We start from the raw sequence: 25,183 nt of genomic DNA, 5'->3' as shown, positions 1-25,183 counted from the left end.
TGGGATCTGGTGGGGGTGTAGAGCTGGGAGTGGGGTGGGAGCCAGTCCCTGGAGTGGGTGTGGTGGTGGGGGGAATGAGGGTGGAGTCATGAGCAGGGGTAGTGTTCCCCTCGGGGTTCTAGGGGGTGGGGATAGTGACAGTGGGATCTGTGGGGGGCGTGTCAGCAGAATGCAGGTGAGTGGCGTTGGTGGGGATGGAAGTGATGGTGACCACGGCAGTAGGGGTGGCAGAAGTCACTGAATGTGTGGCATCAGCGATGATGTGAGGGGCAGAAGTGATGTCACGTATGATGCATGAGGAATTGTGAGGGGCAGAAGTGGTTGTGGGAGTGGCCATGATGGGAGCGGAAGTGACATCATCAATCAGCGTGGGGGTGGCAGCTGCATCAGCCTCATGGCTAACGCAACTGATTTTTTGAAATCCGACGTACCCGTCGTTACGTTAGAGCCAATCTCAATACTAGAAACTTGGCTGTTCCTGCTACATTCCCCTGTGAATCGATCACCCCCTACATTTTCCAAAACAGCATACCTGTTTGAAATGAGGATAGCCACAGAAGACTCCTGCACTAATTGTCTACCTCTCAACTTTCCTGGAGTTATCCCATCTATGTGACTGTATCTGCGAATTTTCCCCCTTCCTATAACTGCCATCCATCACATACCGTTGCCTTTGCAAATTCCTCATTGCCTCTAACTGTCTCTCCAACTGATCCATTGGATCTGCTAAGATTCGCAGCCAACAGCATTTATTACTGATACAATCCACAGTAACCTGTAAACTCTCCTTAAACTCCCACATCTGACAAGAAGCGCATTTCACTCTACTAAAGGCCATTTTTGCTCCTTCGATTTTTCGATTGGAAAATGGTTACCTCAGTTAAGTCCTAGTGAAATATCCAGGAGTTTTTCAAGAAGGCTTTGGGACTATCAAAGGGGCCAAAGTCACTTTACGTGTTGACGAGATGCATTTCCAATATTTTGCAAGGCCTGCCAGCTGCCATTTGCCTCTGAAATCAGGTGGAAATCAGGTGGCTGGAAAGTGAAGGAATCATGAAGTCTGTGCAGTTTGCAGAATGGTCAGCATTGATGGTCATACCGATGGTTGTACCGATTGTGATGGCTCAGCTTGCCTTTGTGGGGATTTTAAGCAAACAGTAAACTGCTTCTCATAACTGGATAAATACCCAATCCCAGGCATAGAGGACGTACACAAAGTTGGCAGGGGCCTGTCCTTCACAAAGTTGGACATGAGCTATGCCTACCTGCAATTGCAACTGGATGAGGAGTCCCAGATGTATGCTACAGTTAATACCTATAAGGGTTTACAGAGAAAACTCGATTATCCAAATACCAATTATCCAAAAATCGGATTATCCAAAGGAGATCTCAAGGCTGTGTTGGGGGCGTGGTCTCGTGCGCTTTGTGCTGGGGGAGAGGGCGGTGCTGGATGGGTTTGGGGACGATGTTGGACTTGGGGGAATGAGAGGGGGGCAGTATTGGGGCGGGGTCTCACGTGCTGTGTGCTGCTGCAGTCTCCTGAACAGGGAGCAGACTTTAAAACTCCGCGCCCCAGAGGAAAAGCATTTAATCGAATTTCTGAATAATCGATTATCCGAACGCAATAGTGCCCACCCATCACATTCGGATAATCGAGTTTCCACTGTATATCAATATATGGGGCGGGGTCTCACGTGCTGTGTGCTGCTGCAGTCTCCTGAACAGGGAGCAGACTTTAAAACTCCGCGCCCCAGAGGAAAAGCATTTAATCGAATTTCCGAATAATCGATTATCCGAACGCAATAGTGCCCACCCATCACATTCGGATAATCGAGTTTCCACTGTATATCAATATACAAGACTGCCATTTGGGGTATCATCAACTTGCGCTCTTTTCCAGCTGGCCATGGAGAACATTTTACAAGGGTTACTCCAGTTTGCTATTTCTCTGGATGACATGCTAATAACAACAGGGAAGACAAATAAAGAGCACTTGGAGAACTTGGATATAGCGCTAAAACATTTCCTCCAGGTAGGCATATGCCTTTGGGGGAGAAATGTGTGTTCCAGGCAAACCCCCAAGTGACCCTTTTGAGTTACAGAGTCAACAAAACTGGGTTACACCCGTTGAAAGAAAAGTAAGGGCGATCAGAGGAGCCCTGGCTCCCATATCTGTACTGGAACTTAGTTCTTTCCTTGGAACCATGACAGAAAATTCATATATAACTTGGCCTCCATCTTAGCACCCTTACACCTGCTGTTGAGAAAATGGTCAACCTTGGAAATGGTCTCAAATCCAACAAATAGCCTCTAGGGAAGTGAAAAAGCAGCTATTGTCATCTAAGGTGTTGGCCCACTACGATCCAAAGCGAGAGATAGTACTGACATGTGATGCCTCCACATACAGTATAGGTGTAGTGTTGGCTCACCTTTGGCCTAATGAAGAGGAACGATCGATAGCATACGCTTCCCAGATCTTGGCTCATGCTGAATGTAAGTATGACCAGATAGAGAAGGAAGGTTTAGTGGTCGCTTTAATGTGAGGAAGTTCTACAGTACCGTTTATGGACGGGAATTTGTCATAGCGACAGATCACAAACCCTTGCTAAGGCTGTTGAAGGAAGACAAGGTGGTGCCGCCCATAACTTCTGGTGGAATTCAGTGTTGGGCCCTTATTCTCAGTGCATGCAAGTGCAAGTTGGAACACCACTCAGGAACACAAGTGACTAATGTGAATGCCTTGAGCTGCCTCCCTACGACAGATACTCCATTGGTGGTGCCTCCCAGGAAGAGTCCGTTTTTGGTTTTAAGCTTTTTGGACAACCTTCCAGTCACTTCAGACAATATTCGACTGTGGACACAAAAAGGTCTTGTTCTAGAAAAACTGAAACACCTGGTGGTAATAGCCCTTTTGTTTCCCCCATTACCACCAGGTGTTTAAGGGCCATTGCAACCAGAATTGAAACCTTTCTGGACCCGGCAAGACCAGATCATCGCAGAGGATGGCATATTACTGTGGGGAGCAAGGGTAATTGTCCCAAGTAAAGGTCACCGCCAGATACTGGCTGAACTCCACCAGGGTTACGCAGGGGTTTCCAAGATGAAAATGCTGGCAAAAACCTATGTCAGGTGGCCAGTGTTGGATGCTGACATAGCTGCATTGGTGGGGCAATGCCCAGAGTGCCAACAAGGGCAGAAATTTCCATCAGCAGTGCCCCCTCATTCTGCGAATGCTGGGTTAACCCTGGACTTGGTTGCATGTTGACTATTCCAGTCCTTTCGTGGGCTCAATGTTCTTGGTCATTGCGGATGCCCATTTATAGTGGTTGGGCATGCATAAAGTTCGTTCAGCAAACTTGAGGATGAGGACTGAGAAGCTGCGAGCATCGTTCACAATACATGGACTCCTAGAAGTATTAGTCATTGACAATGGGACGTCATTTACCAGCAGGGAATTCAAATATTTCCTGACGTCTAATGGCATTTGGCACATAAGTAGAGCTCCATACCATCCATCATGCAATGGTGTAGCAGAAAGAGTGGTCCAAATGTTGAAAGCAGGCTTAAAGAAGCAGCCTATAGCATCAATTGATACCAAACTGTCATGATTCCTGTTCGATTATAGGACCACCCCACATGCAACAACAGGGATAGCTCCAGCAAAATTGCTGATGGGGGGAAGACTCTGCACCAGGTTAAATCTGATATTTCCAGACCTGGTGGGGGAGGATGAATAGGCAGCAGCAATGCCAATGCTGGAAAAATGCCTCCTCTAAATGAGAGAGACATTTTAATTCAGGGGTTACAGTTTAGTGACGGAATCATGGAAATGGCCCTGGATGGGTACGAAGTGAGGTTGACACGAGGTCAGGTCCCATCACTTACAAAGTTCCAGTAGCTGATACAGTCCTGAACATACAAATGGATCACCTGAAAGCTGTTACCTTGCAAACTTGGCAGAAGCAAACTGTACCGGCCCCTTGAAAGGCCTGTTGGAAATTGCAGGTGCTCCCTCTCCATCTAGTGTGGAGGAATCCTCAGAGTCTGAGATGAATGCAGCCTCGATACCATTGCCACCGGAAGAAGATCAGGAAACTCTCCCGATATGTTCCATATAAAAGAGATGGGCCCCACTCTGGTACATGCTGTCTGTGCCCAAGTCCAAGTCAGAGGAACTGGATCTGGGGCAAAAACGTTGCAAGAGGAGCACCAAGGAAAAGACCAGGCCTGCATCCCTGGATTTAGCGGGGCAGGGATGTTTTTTTTTTCTTTTTTGCAGGTGTGAGACACAGTGAAGTCCCCTGTTTATTTTTTTTAACTCTGTTTCATTTTTTTTTCTTTCTTTTTTTTTCCCTTTAACCCCCACACTACCACCTAACTGCGGTAGTGCTTATTTTTTTCCCCAGCACCCATGGTGTGTGTGTGCAGGTGTGAGACACAGTGGAAGAGGGGGCAGGGATGTAATGATTGGGACCAGGTTCTTGATTGGCCCAGGTTAACAATCCCAATCAGGAAAGCCTTGGCTGCCCAATAAAACCCTGAGATTAGATTCTCCTCAGTTGAGGATTGACTCAGTGCTGACTGGCCATAGCCAGTGTACTGTGCATTAGTAAATAAAGAGTGGCTTGGTGGTGGGACCTGGTCTCTGTACAGATATTTCACCTTCATTGCTCAGACCTTTGAGTATAAAAGTTGGGACGTCATGTTGAGGCTGTACAGGATGTTGGTGAACCCTCTTCTGAACTTTGTCTAATTCTAATCACCCTGTTATTGGAAGGATATTATGAAATTGGAGAGTGTTCAGAAAACATTTCCCAGGACATTGTCAGGAATGGAGGGTTTGAGTTATAAAAATAGATCGGGTAGTCTGGGACATTTTTCACTGGAGCATGGGTGGTTTAGGGGTCACCTTATCTATGCCCATCATCATTTTATAAGGTCAGTAGCAAAGGATGTTTCCCTAAGGTGAGGGTGTTCAAAACTAGGTTTTTTAAGATGAGAGCAGAAAGATTTAAAAAGATGAGGGACAACCTTTTATAGAGAGAGTGTTTAGTATTTGGAATATACTGCTTGAAAAGTGAGGGATGCAAGTGCAGTTGCAACATTTAATAGACATTTGCTTAAAGACATGAATAGTGAAAGTTTGGAAGGATATGGCCCAGGTGGAACTAGTTTAGCTTGGGAACGTGGTTAGTGTGGACTAGTTGGGCCGAAGGATCTGATTCCATGCTGTATGACTATGACTCTAAACAAGTTTAATTAGCTTGGATAGACATTTGGCAAGCTCAAGAGCCAAGATAAATTGGTCATTTTTAAATTGACTAACTGTAACTTGTAGGCTGTCGCAGAGATGAGTGTTAAAGCATTGTATTTACATTGATGACTTGGATGAAGGGACTGAGTGTATTGTTTTCTGATGATACAGAGATAGATAGAAAACCAAGTTGTAAAGAAGATGCAAGGTTTCTGATAAGAAATGTAGATAGTTGAAGTGAGTGGGCAAAAATTTGACAAAATGAATGATGTGGGAAAATGAGATTATCCACTTTGGCTGGAGAAGGAAGGTTATGATCATTGTAGTAAACAGAGATCTGGGTGTCCTTGTGCATAAAAGCATGCTGCTACAGCAAATAATTAGGAGAACAAATTATGTTACAGCCTTTATTATAATGGACGGCTGGAATATGTAAGCATGGAAATTTTGTTACAAATATCCAGGGTGTTGGTGAGACTGCATCTAGAATCTTGCTTACCTTCTTGGTATCCTTGTATAAGAATATAAACATCCAACTGCATATCTGTATGTAAATATGTAGAGAAGTCAGAGAAATTTCAGTCAGTTGATTCCTGGTATAAATGTTGAGAACAGATTGAGAAATTCGTACCGTAATCATTGGAGTTTAGAAGAATTAGAAGTGATCCTATTGAAACATTGTAAGTTTCTGAAGAGGTTAGACGAGGTAGATCCTGAAAGAATGGCCTGAAACGTTTCAGCCTATTAAAAACAGCCAGGGGAACGGAAATGTTGCAAATATGGCAGCTATTAGCCTATTGTTCAACCTATTGATAATTGTGCCAAACCTTGCATCAATTCAGGCCTTAAATTGGTGACTTGGGGCCTCCTCCCCACTTGGCGTCTGCATTGAGGATAGCTGGAAGGGTTCAGGAGCAGGGCTAAGCCCAGCAGGACAGTTTACTCAGCAGGTCAGGCAGCATCTGTGAAGAGACATCAGAATTAACGTTTCAGGTACAGTGACCCTTCCTCAGAATTGGACCTGAAACGTTAATTCTGATGTCTCTTCACAGATGCTGCCAGACATGCTGAGCTTTTCCAACTTCTGTTTTTGTTTCTGATTTACAGCATCCACAATTCCTTTGATTTTTAGTTCGGACAATTTATTCAATCCTCTAGCAGGAAACCTCTTTCAAGAGTCCCATATCCATATCAGACCCATCAAGGTCTATCCTGATTGTGTTCCCTCTCCATCCAGATCCTTTCCCCACCCAATAAAGGCCCTGACCACCCCAAACTCCACTTCCTGCACTAATCAGATATTAGACTCTGGGACTTAGAATCTAGAAAATAATAGTAGTTCCAGTCCTGTCCTCTGCTTTAGAGCTGCGAGCTGATTAGATTGGCTGGAAGCTGAGGTGAGACATTCCTGAGTGAGGGGTGCATGTTCTACTCTATTGCCAATTCATGCTCCTAAGTGTTATATGTTTGTTGGAGCTGCTGTGATGGGCAGGGATATATTTTCTGCCAACTCTTTATTTGACAGGGCAGGAACACTCACCATTCTAAAACATCTTGCCTTTTATTGATGTAGCATTACAGTTTTTGTAAAATTTGAGATCTACTTACAAACAAACTTTCCTGGTTCCTTACCTGAAGATTTTGTCTTCTGTGAATTCTATAATTGAATAAAAATTCCAATATATTTAACTACATCATAAATTGTGATTTTTAGTTGGATTATTAGTTGGATTATTTACAGTGCAAGAGGCTGAATATCTTGGTTTTATCAATTGTAATGAATAATTGATGAGAGTTTCTGATTCCAGATAGCTTTAGATTATTAATTGGATTAATGTCTCAGTGTTTGGTTCTGAGTCCCATGGTTATGTCACGTTTAATATTTTATGTGAAAGCTTTCCCATGTGCCTAGTGGCTCTCTGTACTGAATGTTTGTCTAAGAGTCTGCTTAACCAATGTATGAACAGAGGGCTCTACTCATTTGGATTTATTTAAACAATCTATGTTCAGAAAAGTATAGTGAGTTGTTTCTCTAATTCATGCGTTGTGAACCAGTTCTTACATGTTATTGAAATAATATTGTCTTATTCTCATGAATATCAACCATAGCAACAATCAGGCTGGCTGCTCACTGCACTCATTATGCGTTGTGATGATATATATAGATAGTTCTGCCTTTTGTCTAAACTGAACTGAGTTGCTTTCTTAGGATTTTATTTATAAATGCTTTAGCTATTCTTCATGATCCATTGTGTGCCAAAAAATTCTTTGTCCCTCTTTTGGAATGGATTCACAGTATTGTGAAATGTGCTAACATATTTTGAAATGTTGATTGCTTTATTATCTTGCAAAACTATAAAATATTTCAGGGCTGGTTTTTTACAGTGCTGACAGCTCAATGAAGTTATGATAAAAATAGTGCGTAAAACATTTCCAACTACCTTCCAGATCCATTTTCAAACTATGCTGTAAAAGTCCTAATGAATTTAGGGCCTGGTGAGAAATTATCTATCTATTTAAACTCTTTTAAGCCTCCTAGTAATAGACATTGAGAGATCTCATTTTAGACACTTAATAAATAATACACAATTTTTAAACATTTTGGACTGAATATTCATTTGAGTGTACCTTGAAAACCCAATGAGTACACCATGGATTGCTTTTCCTATTTCATGCTTTTTACTGTTCTTAACTTAATAGTGATCCAATGAATCTGACTGGAGACAGGGTCAACCACATTTTTCAACTGTGTGTTCTCAAGTTTCCATTTCCAAATCTGACTGACCGGTTTTGACAACGTTTTTTTTTTCACATTTCACTCTGTAACTCCTTGCGATCCAGACAATATTGACTTGTGACATTTCTGTAATTTCAAATGTGTTAAAAATGAGAATTTATCATGGCTGATTCCAGTTATGATGGTATAAAACTGATTTCTAGACTTGTGATTCCATATCAAATCTGTGACTCAAGTGTCACATTGGCTCTAAATTTCTTGAATGCGTTGTAGGAATCTGGCACAATGGCTGGGATTTAATCTAGCCGGTTGCTCTGGGAAACATGACAGCCTTGCCCACTTAATTGGATAATAGACCCCATGCCAGCCTCCTGGAGATAGGAAAGGTAATGTTAACATAGCCAGAGTGAATCCTTTGCATCTTCCAATTTCCAGATACATTTTGGTCTATGGTGGACCCAAGACGAATGAGCAATGTTGCTTAAGGCACTAATCTGTTAACACAGGGAGTTGATTGAGTCAAAAAGTGTGGCGCTGGACAAGCATGAAGGGTTTATGTCCGAAAAGTCGACTTTCCTGCTCCTCGGATGCTGCCTGACCTGCCGTGCTTTTGCAGTGCCACACTTTTCGACTCTTATTTCTCCAGCATCTGCCATCCTCATTTTCTCACAGGTGGTTGATACACAATCTGGACTGTCATCGAGTTGAGAAAGAGCAGAAATAGCTGGAGAAACTCAGCAAGTTAGGCAGAGAACTGAAGAAAGGTCACTGGACCCAAAACATTAACTCCACTTTTCATCCACAGATGCTGCCAAGCCTTCTGAGTTTCTGCAGCAATTTTTGTCTTTATTTTCTGTCAGTTGAACAGATAAAAGGATTAGACTGTAAGAGTAAATAAGTCTTATTGCATTTGTATAGGTCTACACAGGAGTACATAACAACAGCCTTACAGAGAGTGCAATGTACATTCATAGAACAAAACCCACATTCTTGTAATTATTCTATGAGGAGACATTGTGAAGAATATAGCTATATTGAATTGAAAAGAAGACAGCCTTCCATTCCATAAGAAAATTGATTTGACCTATGGCGGTTAACTGTGTATAGAGTATTCCTGATGAAGGGCTCCATAGATTTTCCTGCTCCTTGGATGCTGCCTGACCTGCTGTGCATTTCTAGCAACACACTCTCAACTCTGACTTCCAGCATCTGCAGACCTCACTGTCTCCTCTGTATAAAGTATCGCCTGATGTAGTTCAGGAACCACACTCTGGCATGGCAGTTCATTTGTTGCAGATGAAGGCATTAAACTAAGAAACTCTCCATCAGTTCTGCCATATCGATACCCTTAGCAAAAGATCTGAAGGCTTGTGATAGCAGCAAAGAGAAGTCTATGACGAGCTGTGCCAGTGCCAGAACACAACCTTAGAATTCATAGAATTCTTAGTGTTGAAGCAGGCCATTTAGCCTATCAAGTTCACACTGGCCCTCCGAAGAGCATACCTTACATATCCCTGCAACCCTTCATTTCCCATGGCTACCTCAACTGTCCTTGGACACTATCGGCAATTTACCATGGCCAATCCACCTAACCTGCACATCTTTAGACTGTGGGAGGAAACCGGAGCACCCAGAGGAAACCCCCATAGAATGGACAGAACATGCAAACGTTCTTTGACCACACTGAAGATCTCAAAAGGTTCCAATTTTTTATCCATCTTAACTGACCTTTCCTTTCATGATGTAATGGAAATAAGAGATCATAACGAGCAGCTTCGGTGGACAATCAGTTTTCTCCAGCAACTTAAAAGCCTATCTCTGTTTACATGGTTGAGTGCCTTGGTGAGTTCGATGAAGGCAATTTTCAGCTGCCTGCTTTGTTTGTGGCATTTCTCTTGTGACTGTTGAGCTGCATAGGATCTTTATCAATGGTAAATCTTTTAGTTCTGAAACCACACAGAAATTTGGCAAATATATAGCTGTATTCACCTGAATTTGAAAGCATGAACAGGTGATTTATTTGAAAAACCACACGTCTAAATTGGGATAGATGTTGTAAGGATATTTTCCTCTTTTCTAGAATTAGAGACCTAGTGTCAGTGTAAAGGGTCAAATTTTTAAGACTGAGATGACGAGGAAGTTCTTCACTCAAAGCACTGTGAAAATTTGAAATTTTATATCTAAGAGAGCTGTGGATGTTCAGTCATTGACTGTATTTAAGTCATGGGTTGATGAATTTGTAGAGATGAAGGGAATCAGTCGAAATAGGGATATTGCAGGAAGTTGAAGTGGAAGCTCAGCCGTAATCTTCTATAATGAAGAAGCAGGCTAGATTGGCTAAATAACTCACTCTTGTAAGTATTTCTAATATTCTTAGTAAATCAAGAAAATCGAGATTCACTAGCAGCACTTGCTGGAAAAGTTGATTTCTGTAGTTGCAGCTCAAGTGCATTTCTGAAATTACACCTTGGTGTGGTGGGAGGAACTGCATATTTCTGCAATTCTAGAAGGTGCATGATTCCTTGTAGACTTTCCTCCCAAACTAGAGAGACTCAGTTATCTCATTAGTCTTCCCAGTACAGGACTTCCAGGCTGTCTAGAAATAGCTGCCATTGTGGAAACATTCCTGAAACAAGATTAATCTGATATAGAGTTCTAAATATCGTCATCAACTGGGAACAACTAGAATCTCTTATGTATAGCATAAGCTAATATTCCAATGACGAGACATGGGCCCCCTCTTGCACCACTAGGGCCCTGGAGAAAGGGTGCACATGGGGTTAACAACTGGGCTGATTACCTCATTGAGGTGATCCGGACATGGATGGTACTAGCCCTTTTATGATGAATTGCACAGAGGTCAACCCCATTTGGATCACAAGATAATCTGTGATGATCAGCTCTTCCAGCCACAGGTTGTTTCTCACCTGCATTTGATAAAGACAAGTTCACTAGTGGCTACTGGCATGTATTTTGAGAAGAGCAGCCTGGAAGGCAAAGGGCGGCAGTGAACAAATCACTAAAATTGACTCTGGGTCCAGAGCTTAGGGATGGTCGAGCATGGCTTCAGGCCTTGGAGGTTGCTGTCAGCTGGGTACAGGGATTCATCTGGAGATATCTTTTTGCATTTGGTGATATTTATAAATGCTCATTAAACTGTCAGAACAACAACCATCTGAACATCTCAATCCTTATCTTGTTTGCTTATTACTTAATACTTTTTGGATATGTTCTTTTCCCTAAATAGATGTCTGCAGGGAGGAAGTTTTTCCCCACATTATCCAGTGTATGGTGTGTTTTGGGTTATTTAGAAATGTGAATATATATATTTTCAGATTACAACTAAGGGTAGAATCTTCGCAAATTTTGAAAAACGTGGGCCAATGTGAAATCACAAAAGGATGATTTTCATCTTCGAGTAAAAAAATTTGATGTTCTGCTCAAGATTTTAACAGCAAGACCAGAATTATTTTCTTTTTATTCCTTCATGGATGTTGGTATTGTTGGCTAGCTTAGCGTTTATTGGTTATCCCTACTTGTTCTTGAGAAGGTTGTGCTAAACTGTTGTCCATTTTTAAAAATTGTTCATGGGATATAATTTGTTACCCATCTCTATTTGTCCAGAGGATGATTAAGAGTAACCATGTTGCTTTGGGTCTGGAGTCACATGTGAGCCAGACTCTTCCCTAAAGGACATCAGAGAACTGACAGTAGCTATATGGCCATCATTAAGTGAGCATTTTTTATTAGAAATTTTATTTAATTGCATTCAAATTGCACCATCTGCTTGTGGTTAGCCTGGGTTACTGGATTACTAGTCCAGTGATGCTATCAATTCACCACCATCTCCCCATTGCATGTACGTCCTGTTAGGAATGGAATTGTAGGATTTTGGCCCAGCGATACTGCATATATTTACAAGTCAGGATTGTTGGAGAGGAATCATCTTCCTATATATCTGTTGTCCTTGTTCTTATAGGTGCTCGTGGTCGTGAGTTTGCACTGTGCCTTGCAACCTCACCAGTCAGCTGGTAGAGGCCTATTTGCATGCTCTTACATTTCATTGTTATTATTCTTGCTTCATTTATGTGCAGTTTGATATTTTCCCATGTGGCATAGAGAAACTAGACAGCGGCAATTCCAAACAATTAAGTCTTGAGTTGGTACCTGCTGACTCCAGCTCGTCCATTGCTCCTTTGAGCCTTCATCTTGGTCAGCAGTCTCCAACATCTCAGGGCACACTCTTTGGGCAGTGATTGCCTACACCCTTCAACCGTTGCATTGGATACACATGAGCTCCACCTCATGGCACAGTTCCAAAATGCTTAGAATACACTTCATCACTTCAGTACTGCATTTTGAAGCACACTGACATCTTGCGTTGTAACACTGCTGCCAGATTGCTTTGCCAGCTTATCAATCAGACCAGAGTGCATTCTAGGACTTCTGACCTTGCTTTCCAAGCACCCACTAACTTTGCGCCCACTTGGATGCTCTCAACTTCACTGTCTTGCTCACCACAGAACTGACAGCCTCACAGTATGTCTGTCAATTCTTGAGGTGCAGACACAAAACCAGCCAGCCTGTCGTTTTTGCTATTAATAATCAATCAAGGAGACAGACTGTTTTTGTGCAGCACCATGTTACATCAATTTCACACCAGCTTTTTCCAACAGCTTACGTGGCAAGATACTGCACAACCAAATGACCTGAAATCTGAAAGCCTAAAGAGAGTAGTCCCGAGTGAAGACAATGTGGAGTGGGCCACCGCCTATAATGCAGGTCCATTGTAACCAGTCCAGGATTAGTGGTAGATCAGTTAAGGAATTGCGCAGTAATCAGTCAGAGGTGTGGTTACTCATCAGACTTTCTAAGTAGATGGGTGTGTGAGCTATAGTTCATCCAGGGGATCTGTTCACTGAAAAGAGGTATAAGGATCAGTGCTGTGGTGGGGTTGTTGTGAAGATTAATTCTGGGGATTGGAGTAGCATGCTGGAATGGGAATAATAATTGCAAGGGGATGAACTGCATCATATAAGTTGGAGACAATGGGCATGGTAGGTTAAGGGTTACTGTGGTTTTGGGATCAGATCATTGACAATAATTAGTGGGAGTGCATAAGTACACTTGCCATAACTAAACCAAACACTTAGAGTAAATTGGGAATATGAACAGTTAAATGAAAGTTGGGTGGGTACATGGGGAAGATGAAATCTGATAGATATGACAGGAGGGCAAGGCAAAAGAATCATGAGCTTTGGAGGGTTCACCTAGATTGAGAGGCCAAGTCTGCAACTCTTCCACCTTCTTCCAATTTGCAAGTGTACATCAAAAAGAAAAATGGCTGCCACTCACACCTGAAATGGGCGGAGAAAATGTCTTTAATTCCACTGAGGGAGCGGGCTCAGCACGTGAGCAATTAAGGCCTTTCAAGGGCATTAGCATTAAACAGATACTGTCGCAGTCCAAGTTAATGACGTACAAACATACAATTAAGCGTAGGCCACTCGGCTGTTTGAGTTTGCACTGTCATTCAACAAGATCATGGCTGATCTGGTTTTGACCTCAATTCTACATTCCTCCATATCCCCAGTCGTTTTATTTTTAGCCCCAGATAACATCTGTAGTAGCATAAGTCTGCATGTGAGCCTCATGCATTGACAAACTGTCTTGACTGAAGTCAAGACAATCTTGATCGCATTATTCAAAATTCTAAATTAATCCTACTAATGTCTGTAAAGCACAGGTAATATCAGGCAAGTATATAAATTCACCTTAGTTCCAAAATTCGCAAACACCTTCCAAGGTCTCATAGCCTGCATAAGATGCAGGTGCTGTTCACTTCACACCTTTTAATATAAAATGTCCACACCATTATCCTTTTATCTTATATCACTGTTGAGATTAAGGTGAGCAGTGAAGATAAATTACTGGAGCTCATGAAGAGAAACCATACATGAAAGTCTCCAAAACTGACCCTGGGGGCTAGATTTTACAAAGATTGGCCAAGTATGTTAACAATCCTCATTGAATTGTTTTTATTGTTTAAGTAAATGATTTTGCATTTATTAAAGAAACTTGGTTGATGGATCTTTTTTATTTTAAGTCCAACATAGAGAAAGCATATGGTTGACCATATTGGAAACAGGATAAAACAATTAAATTTATGTTGTGACCCATAGTGTAATGGAACCAGAGAAGGACAGTACAATGCTCCCATCTTGGTCATAACAATGGTTTTCTCTTTCATCTAGATCTTTGCTCTGAACCATTTACCAATGAATCTGGTCAGTCGATGGGAAGCACAGAGAAGGAGACCTGTGTTGAGGTAATGGAAGCTTTAACTATCCCTCTAATTAGGTTTAACTGTAACAATTCATTTCTCTGAGCTGTTACTGATATCTGTTAGGCAGAAAGAAAATCTTTATATACTTACTGATACTCTATGTAAATTACTTCAGATATTTTTGTGTTTTACGTCAGTGCAAGCATAATGGGCCGAATGGCTTGCTTTTGGGCTGTATTGTTCGTGTGATATTGAAGTCAATTGGTGGATAGCTGTTTTACTTATTTGCATTACCTTAAATATGATGTAAAATATTCAGATGGAGACTATTATTCTAAGGTAGCACAGGTATTTCAAAATAGCCGATTTAAAAAAAGAATCTGGACCAGAATCTGTCCCCCACCCCACCTTTTAATTTCCTCCTGATCTTCTCCTTCCACTGTATTTTTGTTTTAATCAGCAGCACCAAAAACTCCTAAGAGTACACAGTGGACTTTGGGGTGAAGAAAATGGTTCAGAGGATTCAGAAGATTTGATACAAAATAGCTAAAAAGTGTGTTTGTAATACATTTGACCTTTTTTGTGCATATTTCTATGAAATTAAAATTGTGAGGGCTGTTGAGTGGTAGTGTTCCTACAGACCCATTTTCAAATCTCACATGCTCCAGTGGTATGGAATAACATCTCTGAGCAGGTTAATACAGAAAAAAAAGTAAAAGTATGCTTTTAGTTTCTCTCTGGACTACTTTAAAAGTATTTATGAAGCTTATTGTATCATTTATTCTTTTGTTAATTATTATAAGGAGATTGATTTAAAACATTGTATATCCCTTTAATAGATCAAACCAATAACATTTACAAGTTACACATTGTAGTGCTTCATGAATTGGCAAAGCTGTGAGTTCTTTACAAAGCTTCTTTGAGACCTTATCAGTTGCACCCATAACTGACTTGTGTGCCTGAATTGCTACTTGTAATTAATCATCGGAATTAGCTTTTAAAAGGCTTTTATTTTCAAACTGAGCGAAGAGAATAGTGGCATTGGATACTTAGAAACTTTGAATGCACAGTTTGTGTAATGCACTGTTCTGAAAGCTTTAACTGAACATAATAATGCACTTGCAGATCTGACCAAGCTGAGACATTCTGAAGTGCATAACTTAATATAGTAAGGCATTAGTCCAGTTTGACCTCTAACTGGAGATCCGTTATGATAAGATATAATGGAAACAAGATTTAAAGGGTGAAAATTCAGGACTGGTATAGTGTCAACATTTCTTCAAGTACTCTGTAGACTGTGGACTTAATTTTCTTTCAAATGGAGTATTTAATTGTTGGATGTAATTTACAGAGGAAAATGAAGGAATAAAAGAGAGAAACCTGAATTGGATGGACCCATTATGAAATTTTAAATGCACGCTGCCCACAGTTTAGCAAGCCTCTTGATATTGAATCTAATGCATGAAAATTTGCTAAAGGTCAGATGCTCTGTGAATAAAATAATTTCTGTTTACTGCAGATGCATCTAGCATGAATTCAAGTCATGCTTGGGGCCACAGTTCTTGTTTCTCAACTTTATTTAGGATAATTTAAGCTTCATTTTATTTCTCTATATTTCACAATACTTTGTTAATGGCTACTCAATTGATCCATGTTTTTACACTTTGGCTTGTATTTGTTTTAGAAACTGATCTTCTGGTTGTCCTTACACTTATATTGGAACCTGTGAAACTTTTAAGAGCACGGTGGTTTAAGGGTATAAATTCTGATTTAAATTATGTTTTAATTACCAGATACTTTTATGGGACAATGTAGCTAGTTGATTCTAATTGTTTGTTATTTTTAAAAAGAGTATCAAGGATGTAAATTTTGATTAAATGAAGCTTTAATATTATGATATGTGAGGTTGAATTTAGTTTTATAGTGTTGCATGCTCAAAGTTTCAGCAGAATGAAAATATCATGTATGTTGTGCCAACAATGAATGTGGCATTGCTTTATGATCCTATTAACCATGAGATTATCTTTATTAACCCATTTAACCCTAAAGATAGCTGGATTTCAGTTTCAGGCTTTAGCTTTGCCATTTTTGTTTAAACAGCTAATTTGTTTTTCTTTTTTATCAGTACGTTAGCACTCTGGGAGATCAAGCAGGTTTATTGCTGGATGAAGTGGATAAGGCATTAATTGATACAGGTACAAAAGAAAGATCAATTTGTCAGATATTGATGCACATTCTTAAACAGCATATGTGAATACCAAACAATAATCATTAACGTGGGTGAGGAGAAGTGAGATTCCAACCAGTCACTGTACTCTTTGCCGGTTGGAGCGGAACAGGATGTGCTATTCCTTAATACATTTACTTAACAATTCAGATAGATTAAGAACAAATCTATCTGCTGAAAGCTGGCTGTTCATGAGAGGCTTGGCCATCAGCAGCAGAAATGTATTTCATAACAATTTGTAGTGTTTTTTGGCACATTCTCCTTTTACCATAACCATCAAACCTCATTTAATATATCTGAAACAGCATCTAGCTCCTTAAAAATGAGATCCTAACTGGGTGAAGATACAATATAGGGCTACGTACATACTAAACAGTGGAAGAAATATGAAAAAGACAGACTAAGAAATTCCACAACAATGAGTCAGATCAAAGCCCAACAACGTCTAGTTGTGAATGCTGGTGGGCAATTAATCAACTAACTGGAGATTGAGGCACCATGAACATCACAGTCATTAATTATGGTGGAGCTCAGCATATGAATGCAAAAGTCCATGTTTATATTACTTTCTGTCATCTTCAGCCAAAAGTGCTGAGCAGATCATCATTACAGGAACCAATCTTCAGCAAATTCAAAATCATGTGATATCAGGAAATGGCTGAGCACATTGGACACAACAAAAGCTATTGGTCTCGACAAGATCTTATGATAAAAATTAGCTGTGCCTTCAGCCAATCTGTTCCAATGCAGCTAAAGAACTGGCATCTACTTGGCAATGTGGAAAGTTTTCCAGTTTTGTCTTCTCATAACTGGCAGAACAAAGCCATCCAGCCAATTACAGCTGCAGCAGTCTAATCTAAAAAATCAGTAAAGTTTTAGAAAATGTCATCAGTCCCGCTACACAAACGTAGTATCAACTGATCAGAAATACTCCACACTACCCTACATCCAATAAACACAAAAGACCCAAATTCCAAGGATGAAATGAGAGTGATGTGCCTCTACCCCCCCGGGCTGCATTGTACTGACGTCATATTAAAATTGTAAAAAGTGAAATTGGATATGGTGGGAGGAGACTTTTTGTCCTGTGACTGGATGTGTAACTAGCTTCAAAGAAGATGGCTATGGTTTTGGTAGATCAATTATCTCGGTGCAATGAGTATTCAAATATTACTGCAGATCATGTCTTAATGATCTTCAGCTGCTCATCAATTAATATCTTCAATCATAAAATCAGAAGCGGTGACCTTCTTCACAGATGATTGTACAGTGTTCAGTACAATAGCCACATAAATACTGTAACTACAACAGCAGATCTGAGACTACGTATTCAAGGTGAATGATTTCACCTTCTGAATTCCAAAGCCTGTGGACCAGGCACAAATCAGAAGTGTGATGGGATACTGTCTTTTATGCCTAATCAAGTGGAACTCCAACAATATTTGAGAAACTCCGTACTATCCAGGACAAAGGAACATGTTGTATAAACACTCCAACTATTGATATAACATTTCTCTATGTAGTCTATTGCTGATGCTGAATGGCTGCAGTTAATACCATCTACAAGTTCTGCTTGCTTACTCTCAAGGCTCCTTTAAACATTTCCTCCCAAACTCATAGCTTCTAGAAGAAGAGAAGCAGGTACATTAGAACCTGTAAGTTGTCTTTCAAGTCATTTCTGTGTTTATAGTATGTAGTATGTGTTGAGTCAGACTCCTGAGACAGAAATGTAGGTGAGCTCTTTCTTACAGCCAGCACAGGTATGATGGGCCAAATACACCTCTTCTTAATTCTAAATTCTAGGCTATGATTCTATCTTGAATCATGCATGTACAATTTAATTGGTTTGTTTTATGGTGCTTTATTGCTAGAACAGCACAGCAGGTCAGGCAGCATCCAGGGAACAGGAGATTCGACGTTTCGGGCACAGGCCCTTCAGACCTCACTTTCTCCTTGTTTTATGGTGCATCAATGTTTCAGAGATTGTTGGTTTTATGATTTAATTTGTTCAGCCTGTGAAATTATTTTATTCATATGTTCAATTTATACTTCAGCTGATTTATTTTTCTTTATTTCCTGAACCATGAATTTACTAAATTTGAAAACAATTGTCAAACCAGCAATGTGGTCAGTCTGACATTGTAGCAGCTCTGGTGGTACCACAAGCATAAACAAGCTCATTCACTTAAGTCACTCACTTAATCATCTGGAATTACCAAACTTAGGGTATTGTTAATTATAATTCCATTACTGATGTAAATACAGACCAGATTTGAAGAAGTTATTAATCTGTCACCCAACTACAATAAATCATATTGGTACCAACACAGTGGGTTGAGTGCTGTCCTCCTGTGTTGTAAATCTCAATGGTTCTGCTGTAATGCACAGTTCTTGCATGCACCACCTCCCCACAGACTGGAATATCATGTGCCCTTCAGTTTACAAAAATAAATGATTAGGAAATTTAAAACACGTACCACAGATTTTCTTTTTTGTCTTTAATACTAGTCTGACATTTTGTGGGGAGACTGTCACTTCTCTGAATCCTTAATAACCTCTACTTCCACTTCAGTTGGCTGCTGATTCTTCTAGATTAGTGGTAACCAAATTAGCATTGCAGTTGCTTTTCTTAGCTATATGTCTGAAGTCCAACTAAACATCTGGTTATGGATATGGCCTATTCAGAATTTCAAGTCTGTAGGTGTTTTGAATTCCTTGATACCACTTTTGGCAACACAATGTTCTATGAAATAAGTAATGGCCAATTGCTTTCTGGAGTGATTTGATATTGACTAGACTATTACAATGCACTTCATGCTGAACATTAAAGCCAGCTATTATAGATAAATCTGGATCTTTTATGGACTAAAGGATGACCTTGTACAAAAATGTGTACAAATTTATACCTTGGATAAACAATAAATCAGTTAGTTTCTGCTTTTCATGTAGAACACGCATTAGATACCATTACAGCAGAAAAGTAATATCAAATATGCCATGTATAGTAGAATAAACTATTAAACAGGTTTCTTTACCTGAACTTGCAAGGACTGTTATTGAATTCCATATGAATGACACAGCAGTTTTGAACCACTCCATAGAAAAGCTATATATTCAAAGTTGTAAACTTTGCTGTTCCTCTATTAATGTGAACAACTGCAATAGTACATTAATGTTCCTTTAAATTTAAGATATCATTGTCTTTATTTAGCAATTCAAGAAATTAAACAATCTGCAACAGAAGTAAATTTATGATCAGTTTCCACCAGAATTTCTGTTAATATTTTTAAAAAATATACCAGGACACACGTTTTGCTGCAACATCAGTTAACCTTATTAGGTGCACAATTTAAACTGCAATTAATTTATAAAATGAGAAAATAGTTGTAAATGGGATGACCCACTCTTTACACGATAGAATGATTCACCGCAATGTAATTAGTTTGACACAAATGCCTCAGTATCAAGGGAGAGAGACAGTCAGTGAACCACGCAGTACTCTTTGTACCTTTCAATTACATCACAAAAACTTTAATTGCAAAAGTTTCATTTTCAATCAACTTTGAACTCATTTACTTTTTAATTTATGATCGCCTTAAGAAAAAGCATAGAATCATAAAAGTAATCAGAATGTTTGCAAATGGCTGCAAAGAATTTTAGTACATTTTTACTGTGAACACCTGTTTTGCAAAAATGAATAAAAACCATTGTAGTAAATAATCAGTAAGGTGGATGCAAATTGATGAAATATTGATGTATAAGTACATTTTGGTATTGCTATAAAAGGGCATGCTGTTGAAGCTTTTTGCCTTCCGTTATTCAGGACAAAATTGCTGGAACACCAAATCTCAAAGGAAACACTAATTTATACTAGTTGAGAAGAGGGTGCAGATTAGTTGGTTGGTGGACTTTGGTTGAAGAATTGCCATTTGAAATGTATCAAACAGTTAACCGCCAAGCTTTTGTTTAAGTAAAATCCAGTAAATTGACTCTGATTGGTCAAGGCAGTTCCCAGGTCTTAATTCATCCTTGGGTATTAAAAAAAGTGTGTAGTGAGATTGTTAATGTGTTGGTTTTAATTTTCCAAAATTGGATACAAGTTTTAAAAGGGTTGGAGAATAACAAATGTATGTAACTGTTTTATTTAAAAAGGAAGAGAGACAATGGAAGAAACTACAGGCTAGTTAGCTTAACAGCTCTAAATGGAAAGGTGTTAGAAACTATTATAAATGATGATCTAGCAGCACGATTCGAGAAATTCAAGGCAATTGAGTAGAATCAACATGATTTTGTGAAATTCAAAATCATGTTCAAAGAAGTAACATGCTATGGATAAAGGGAAATGGGAAGATGTACTGTACTGACCTCTAGAACTCTAAAGTACCACAATAAATGTGGAATGTTAATGTGGAAAATAAAAGCTTTTTTGTAACATTAACATGGTAAACGATTGGCTGGATAACAGGAAATGTGGTCTAGACGTAAATGGATCATTTTCTGGTTGGCATGAAGTAATGAGTGGTGTGCTACAAGAATCAGCGTTGGCGACTCAACTTTTTACAATCTATATAAATGACTTACAAATGACACACAAATATGTATGAAAATTGATTGGAAAGAGGACATAGGGATTTAGAGAGGTTAATGAGTGGGGAAAAGGGAGTTTGCTGTGGGAAAATGCAAGTTGTCTATTTTGACAGCAAGAATTAAAAATGCATATTATCTAATTATTGAGAGACTATAGAGCACTGAAATGTAGAGATTCTGAATTCCTAGTGCATGAATTGTAAAAGGTTACTGTGCAAGTGCAGCAAGTAATTAGGAAAGTTAATAGAAAATTATTTTTAATGAGAAGGGAATTGAATACGAAGTAGGGAAATTATGCATCAGTTATACAGTGCACTATATTGGTCTCTTTAAGGAAGGTTGCAGTTGAGTTGAAAACACGTTGGAGAAGGTTTACTGGACCAATAATCTGGAATGGGTGGATTGTCTTATGAGGAAAGGCTGGACAGGTGAGGCTTATATGCTGTAGAGTTAAGAAGAGTAAGAGGCAATTTGTTTGAAATTTGTAAGTGCCTTAACAGGTTGGATATGTAAAGGATGTTTCTTTTTATAAGAGAATCTAGAACCAGGAGGTAACTTTTTTTAAAAAAAACAGTCACCCATTTACTTCAAAGACAAGGAGAATTTCCTGCTGAGCAAGTCATAAAAATGTTCTTCAAAGGGCACTGGAAGCAGATTTTTTGACACCTTTTAAGGCAGAGCTGGATAGATCTTTGGTAAGTAAAGGAATGAAAGTTTATTGAAGAAGATTGAAGAGTGATAGATCTCCATGATCTTATCAATGGCACAACTGCCTCGAGTTTGAGTAGCTTACTCTATTCCTGTACCTAATCTACATGTAGTACATGTAACTGGTTAAACTGTGTGAACAACTAATAATCATAAATTGGTTATTAATCTAATTTGTAGCTCAGTTCAGATTGTTTCGCAAATTTGATCATGATATCATATCTAATGCTGATGACTATGGTCTGAGTTTTGCAAGCACAGGCTAGTTGAGTATGGTTAGTAGTTTGCCTGCAGTGAACAACCAAAGGACTGATCGATCACTTGCTTGAAATTATAACCTACATGAGCATATTGCACTGCCACTGAAATTCATATACCGCTTTACTAATTTGTGTGGTAAGCAGACTAACAGCATCCTTTTAGTAGTGAGCACCACTTGCGTTGCAGTGTGAAATGGTATATGTTCATGAAATTTTTGAGAAACCAATCCTGAGATTGACTGGACATTATCCATGACAAAATGGTGACCTTTCGCACATTCATGATGTAATGTAATAGATCGTAAAATGGATAACTCTGAAGTACTTATAGATGTATTAAGCTTGTGACCAAAACGTATGTTCTTTAAAAGACTGATATACAAATCTAATGCTGGTTGATGTTGTAAATTTAGTGGCTGTCTAAAATCCCTATGTAGATTACACTGATTTCTGAGAGGAATTGTGGCATGTCGTGCCTAAAGAGTATCAAGGGAACTCCAGGGCAGCAACAGTTTGAAAGACAAGATGCAATTCAAAAACTGAAAATGTGTGCTGGAAAAGCGCAGCAGGTCAGGCAGCATCCAGGGAACAGGATCTCCAGCATCTGCAGACCTCACTTTCTCCGCAATTCAAAAACTGCATTGCGATCTTTGGATTGTGTCCCAGGCTGCAAATGTGCTAAGTCGAAATACATTTATCTTGAATATCAAGGAAACTTTGACTGTTCCATTTCAAAAGTGAATTTCAGTACAGGATAGAATGCATTAAAGTGTGTGCCTTTTTTCTGACTCAAATTAAGTGAAGTATTTACTGGTTCAGAGCATGGGAAAATTTGAGCAGGCAATGTAGGCTGACACATAAATATAGTATAAAGGGAGTGCTTCACTTTTGGTGGTGAACTTTTTCAGATGAGAACTTAAATCAAAGCCCCATCTGCCTCAGGTGTAGATGTACGTTTTTCGTAATATTATTCAAAGAAGAGCCAGGAGCTTTTCCCTATACCGTTGTTAATGTATACCTGTTAACCAACATCATTTTAAGGTGAGAGGAGAAAGATTTTAAAAAAGACATTGAAAGAGCATATGTTTTGCTTTGTAACTGTAAAATGAGAATTAACAATGAAGAAAGATTTTTTAAAAAGATATGAAGGGCAATTTTCTTTTACACAGAGGGTGGTTCATGTGTGAAATGGACTTCCAGAGGCAGTGGTGGATGTGGGTACAGTTACAATGTTCAAAAAATATGTAGACAAGTGCATGAATGAGAAATATTTGGAGGGATATGGGCTTGGCATAGGCAGGTGGGACTAATTTAGTTTGGGATTGTGGCTGACATGGACTGGTTGGACTGAGGAATCTATTTCTGTGCTGTGTGACTCTATTGCTTAAACCAATTAGCTGGTCACTGTTTTTGGGATTTTGTTTTGTATAAATTGCCTACTGTATTGCTTAGATTAGAATATTGACTCTATTTCACAAGTATATTGATTATGAAGAACTCTGGGGTGTCCTGAGATCATGAAAGACAAAACGTATATGTAATTCTTTCTTCATTGTTCATTGTTAATTCCCATTTTACAGTTATAAAGCAAAACATATGCTCTGTCAATGTTACAAATTATCATTATTGGGAGCATTAAGGGTTGCAAATTAAATCAATTTTTACCTTATTTTGGTTTTACTCCTTATAAAGAGGAAGATCACATCTTAACGCTTCAGTAAGTGATAGTTTATTTTTCACAATGAGCAGGTTGAAGCACTTAGTGGCAGGCTGAACAAAATCTCTGAACTCTGCTTTGTTGTTAAAGATACAATTGAATTTTAGTGGCAACACCCAGAGATATAGCTTCCTTGTTGCATCACCTCCTGCTTTTTATCACAAATCAGTTTTTAGTGTAGCTAATAGACTGATTGAAGCATAAAACGTCCTCATATGCTTCATATGTGATATTTGGCAGATCTTCAAAGCAATTTATTAAATGGAAAAAATTGAGGCTATCCTGAGAAAGGAAAGGTGCTATACCTATCAATGTATACTTGTTCTTTCTTGTTTCTTCTAAAAGTTCATTTATGTATATCCACTGTGTAGCTTTTGCACACTAATTTTCTTACCTCCTCAAAGAATTCCAGCTGATTAGTGAGGCATGACCTTCTGCTTAAATCTCTGATAACTACTTCTTGTGGACTTGGTGCTGTTTGGATAAATACTACCAACATTCCATGTAATGTTTCCCCCACAACAGATTTTTAGCTGAATGATGTATAATTTGAGATTCATGTCTTTACTCTCATTCTTGACATGTTAAGATAGCATTTCCAGTATTGCAGTTCTGAAGTAAGGCTCCTAAAGTTAACAAGTAATTGTTAATCCAGGGTCAAAATAGATGAAATATTTATGTAATGCCTCTTGTTGCTATATTTGATGCACCACTTTTCCTTTTGCTATCTGTAGTACAATATTTTTGTTAATTATTTCACCAGGTTTTTAATTTTTCTTTGTTGTAATCTTTATTTTTGTTGCATTCTATTCCGCCTAGATTTGGTTTCTCTTCACAGAAAATTTCTTTTTACAAGTAAGATGTGACATGTTCACATTCAGCCTGAAGACATATTTCATTGTATTTACCTCCGTATTTACCTTGAATTTTCCAAATGTCTATTCTAATGGTCTTTTGATCCTATTTTTAATGCTTTTTTCATTTTTATAACTTGGCGTTTTTTCCTATTTGCTTACAAACATGTTAACTAGCAATTAACACCAATTGTTGATCATAATGTAATTTCTTTGACTATCTGCTCCAATAGCTTCATTCCAAATATAGTCATGACAGAGATCACCTTTCTTACATTGGTCCCTTCTATCGATGAAAATGATCTGTTATCTATGAGGTCAATCACCTTCTGTACACAACATTTCAATAACAGCTCATGGATGTCCAATGCATTTTATCACACTGAGTCACTAGGACAGCTTTATCTCTCAGGAAAAACAACTTAATTTGCAGTGTCATTGGGAGTTTGGTTATCCTTTGCATGAAACATTGAATTCATTTCATCCTCTTCCACAAGAGAAAATCGATTTGTTTTCACACCAAGGAATTAGCTCCAAATAATTGTGGTATCAA

The 25,183-nt window shown here is 39.1% G+C and overlaps 1 protein-coding gene across 1 annotated transcript in view; it reads left to right on the top strand.

Annotated features, from left to right (window-relative positions):
- Positions 1–25,183, top strand: part of arhgef28a (Rho guanine nucleotide exchange factor (GEF) 28a) — a 479,393-nt gene that overhangs the window by 176,901 nt on the left and 277,309 nt on the right. The window contains exons 9-10 of the mRNA XM_043707577.1: positions 14,246–14,319; positions 16,403–16,472. Coding sequence (XP_043563512.1) covers positions 14,246–14,319; positions 16,403–16,472 — 144 coding nt within the window. The remainder of the gene's footprint in view (positions 1–14,245; positions 14,320–16,402; positions 16,473–25,183) is intronic.

Source organism: Chiloscyllium plagiosum, chromosome 2 (assembly GCF_004010195.1).
Source record: "Chiloscyllium plagiosum isolate BGI_BamShark_2017 chromosome 2, ASM401019v2, whole genome shotgun sequence".
NCBI lineage: Eukaryota > Metazoa > Chordata > Chondrichthyes > Orectolobiformes > Hemiscylliidae > Chiloscyllium > Chiloscyllium plagiosum.
This window is presented reverse-complemented; position numbering and strand designations above follow the sequence as displayed.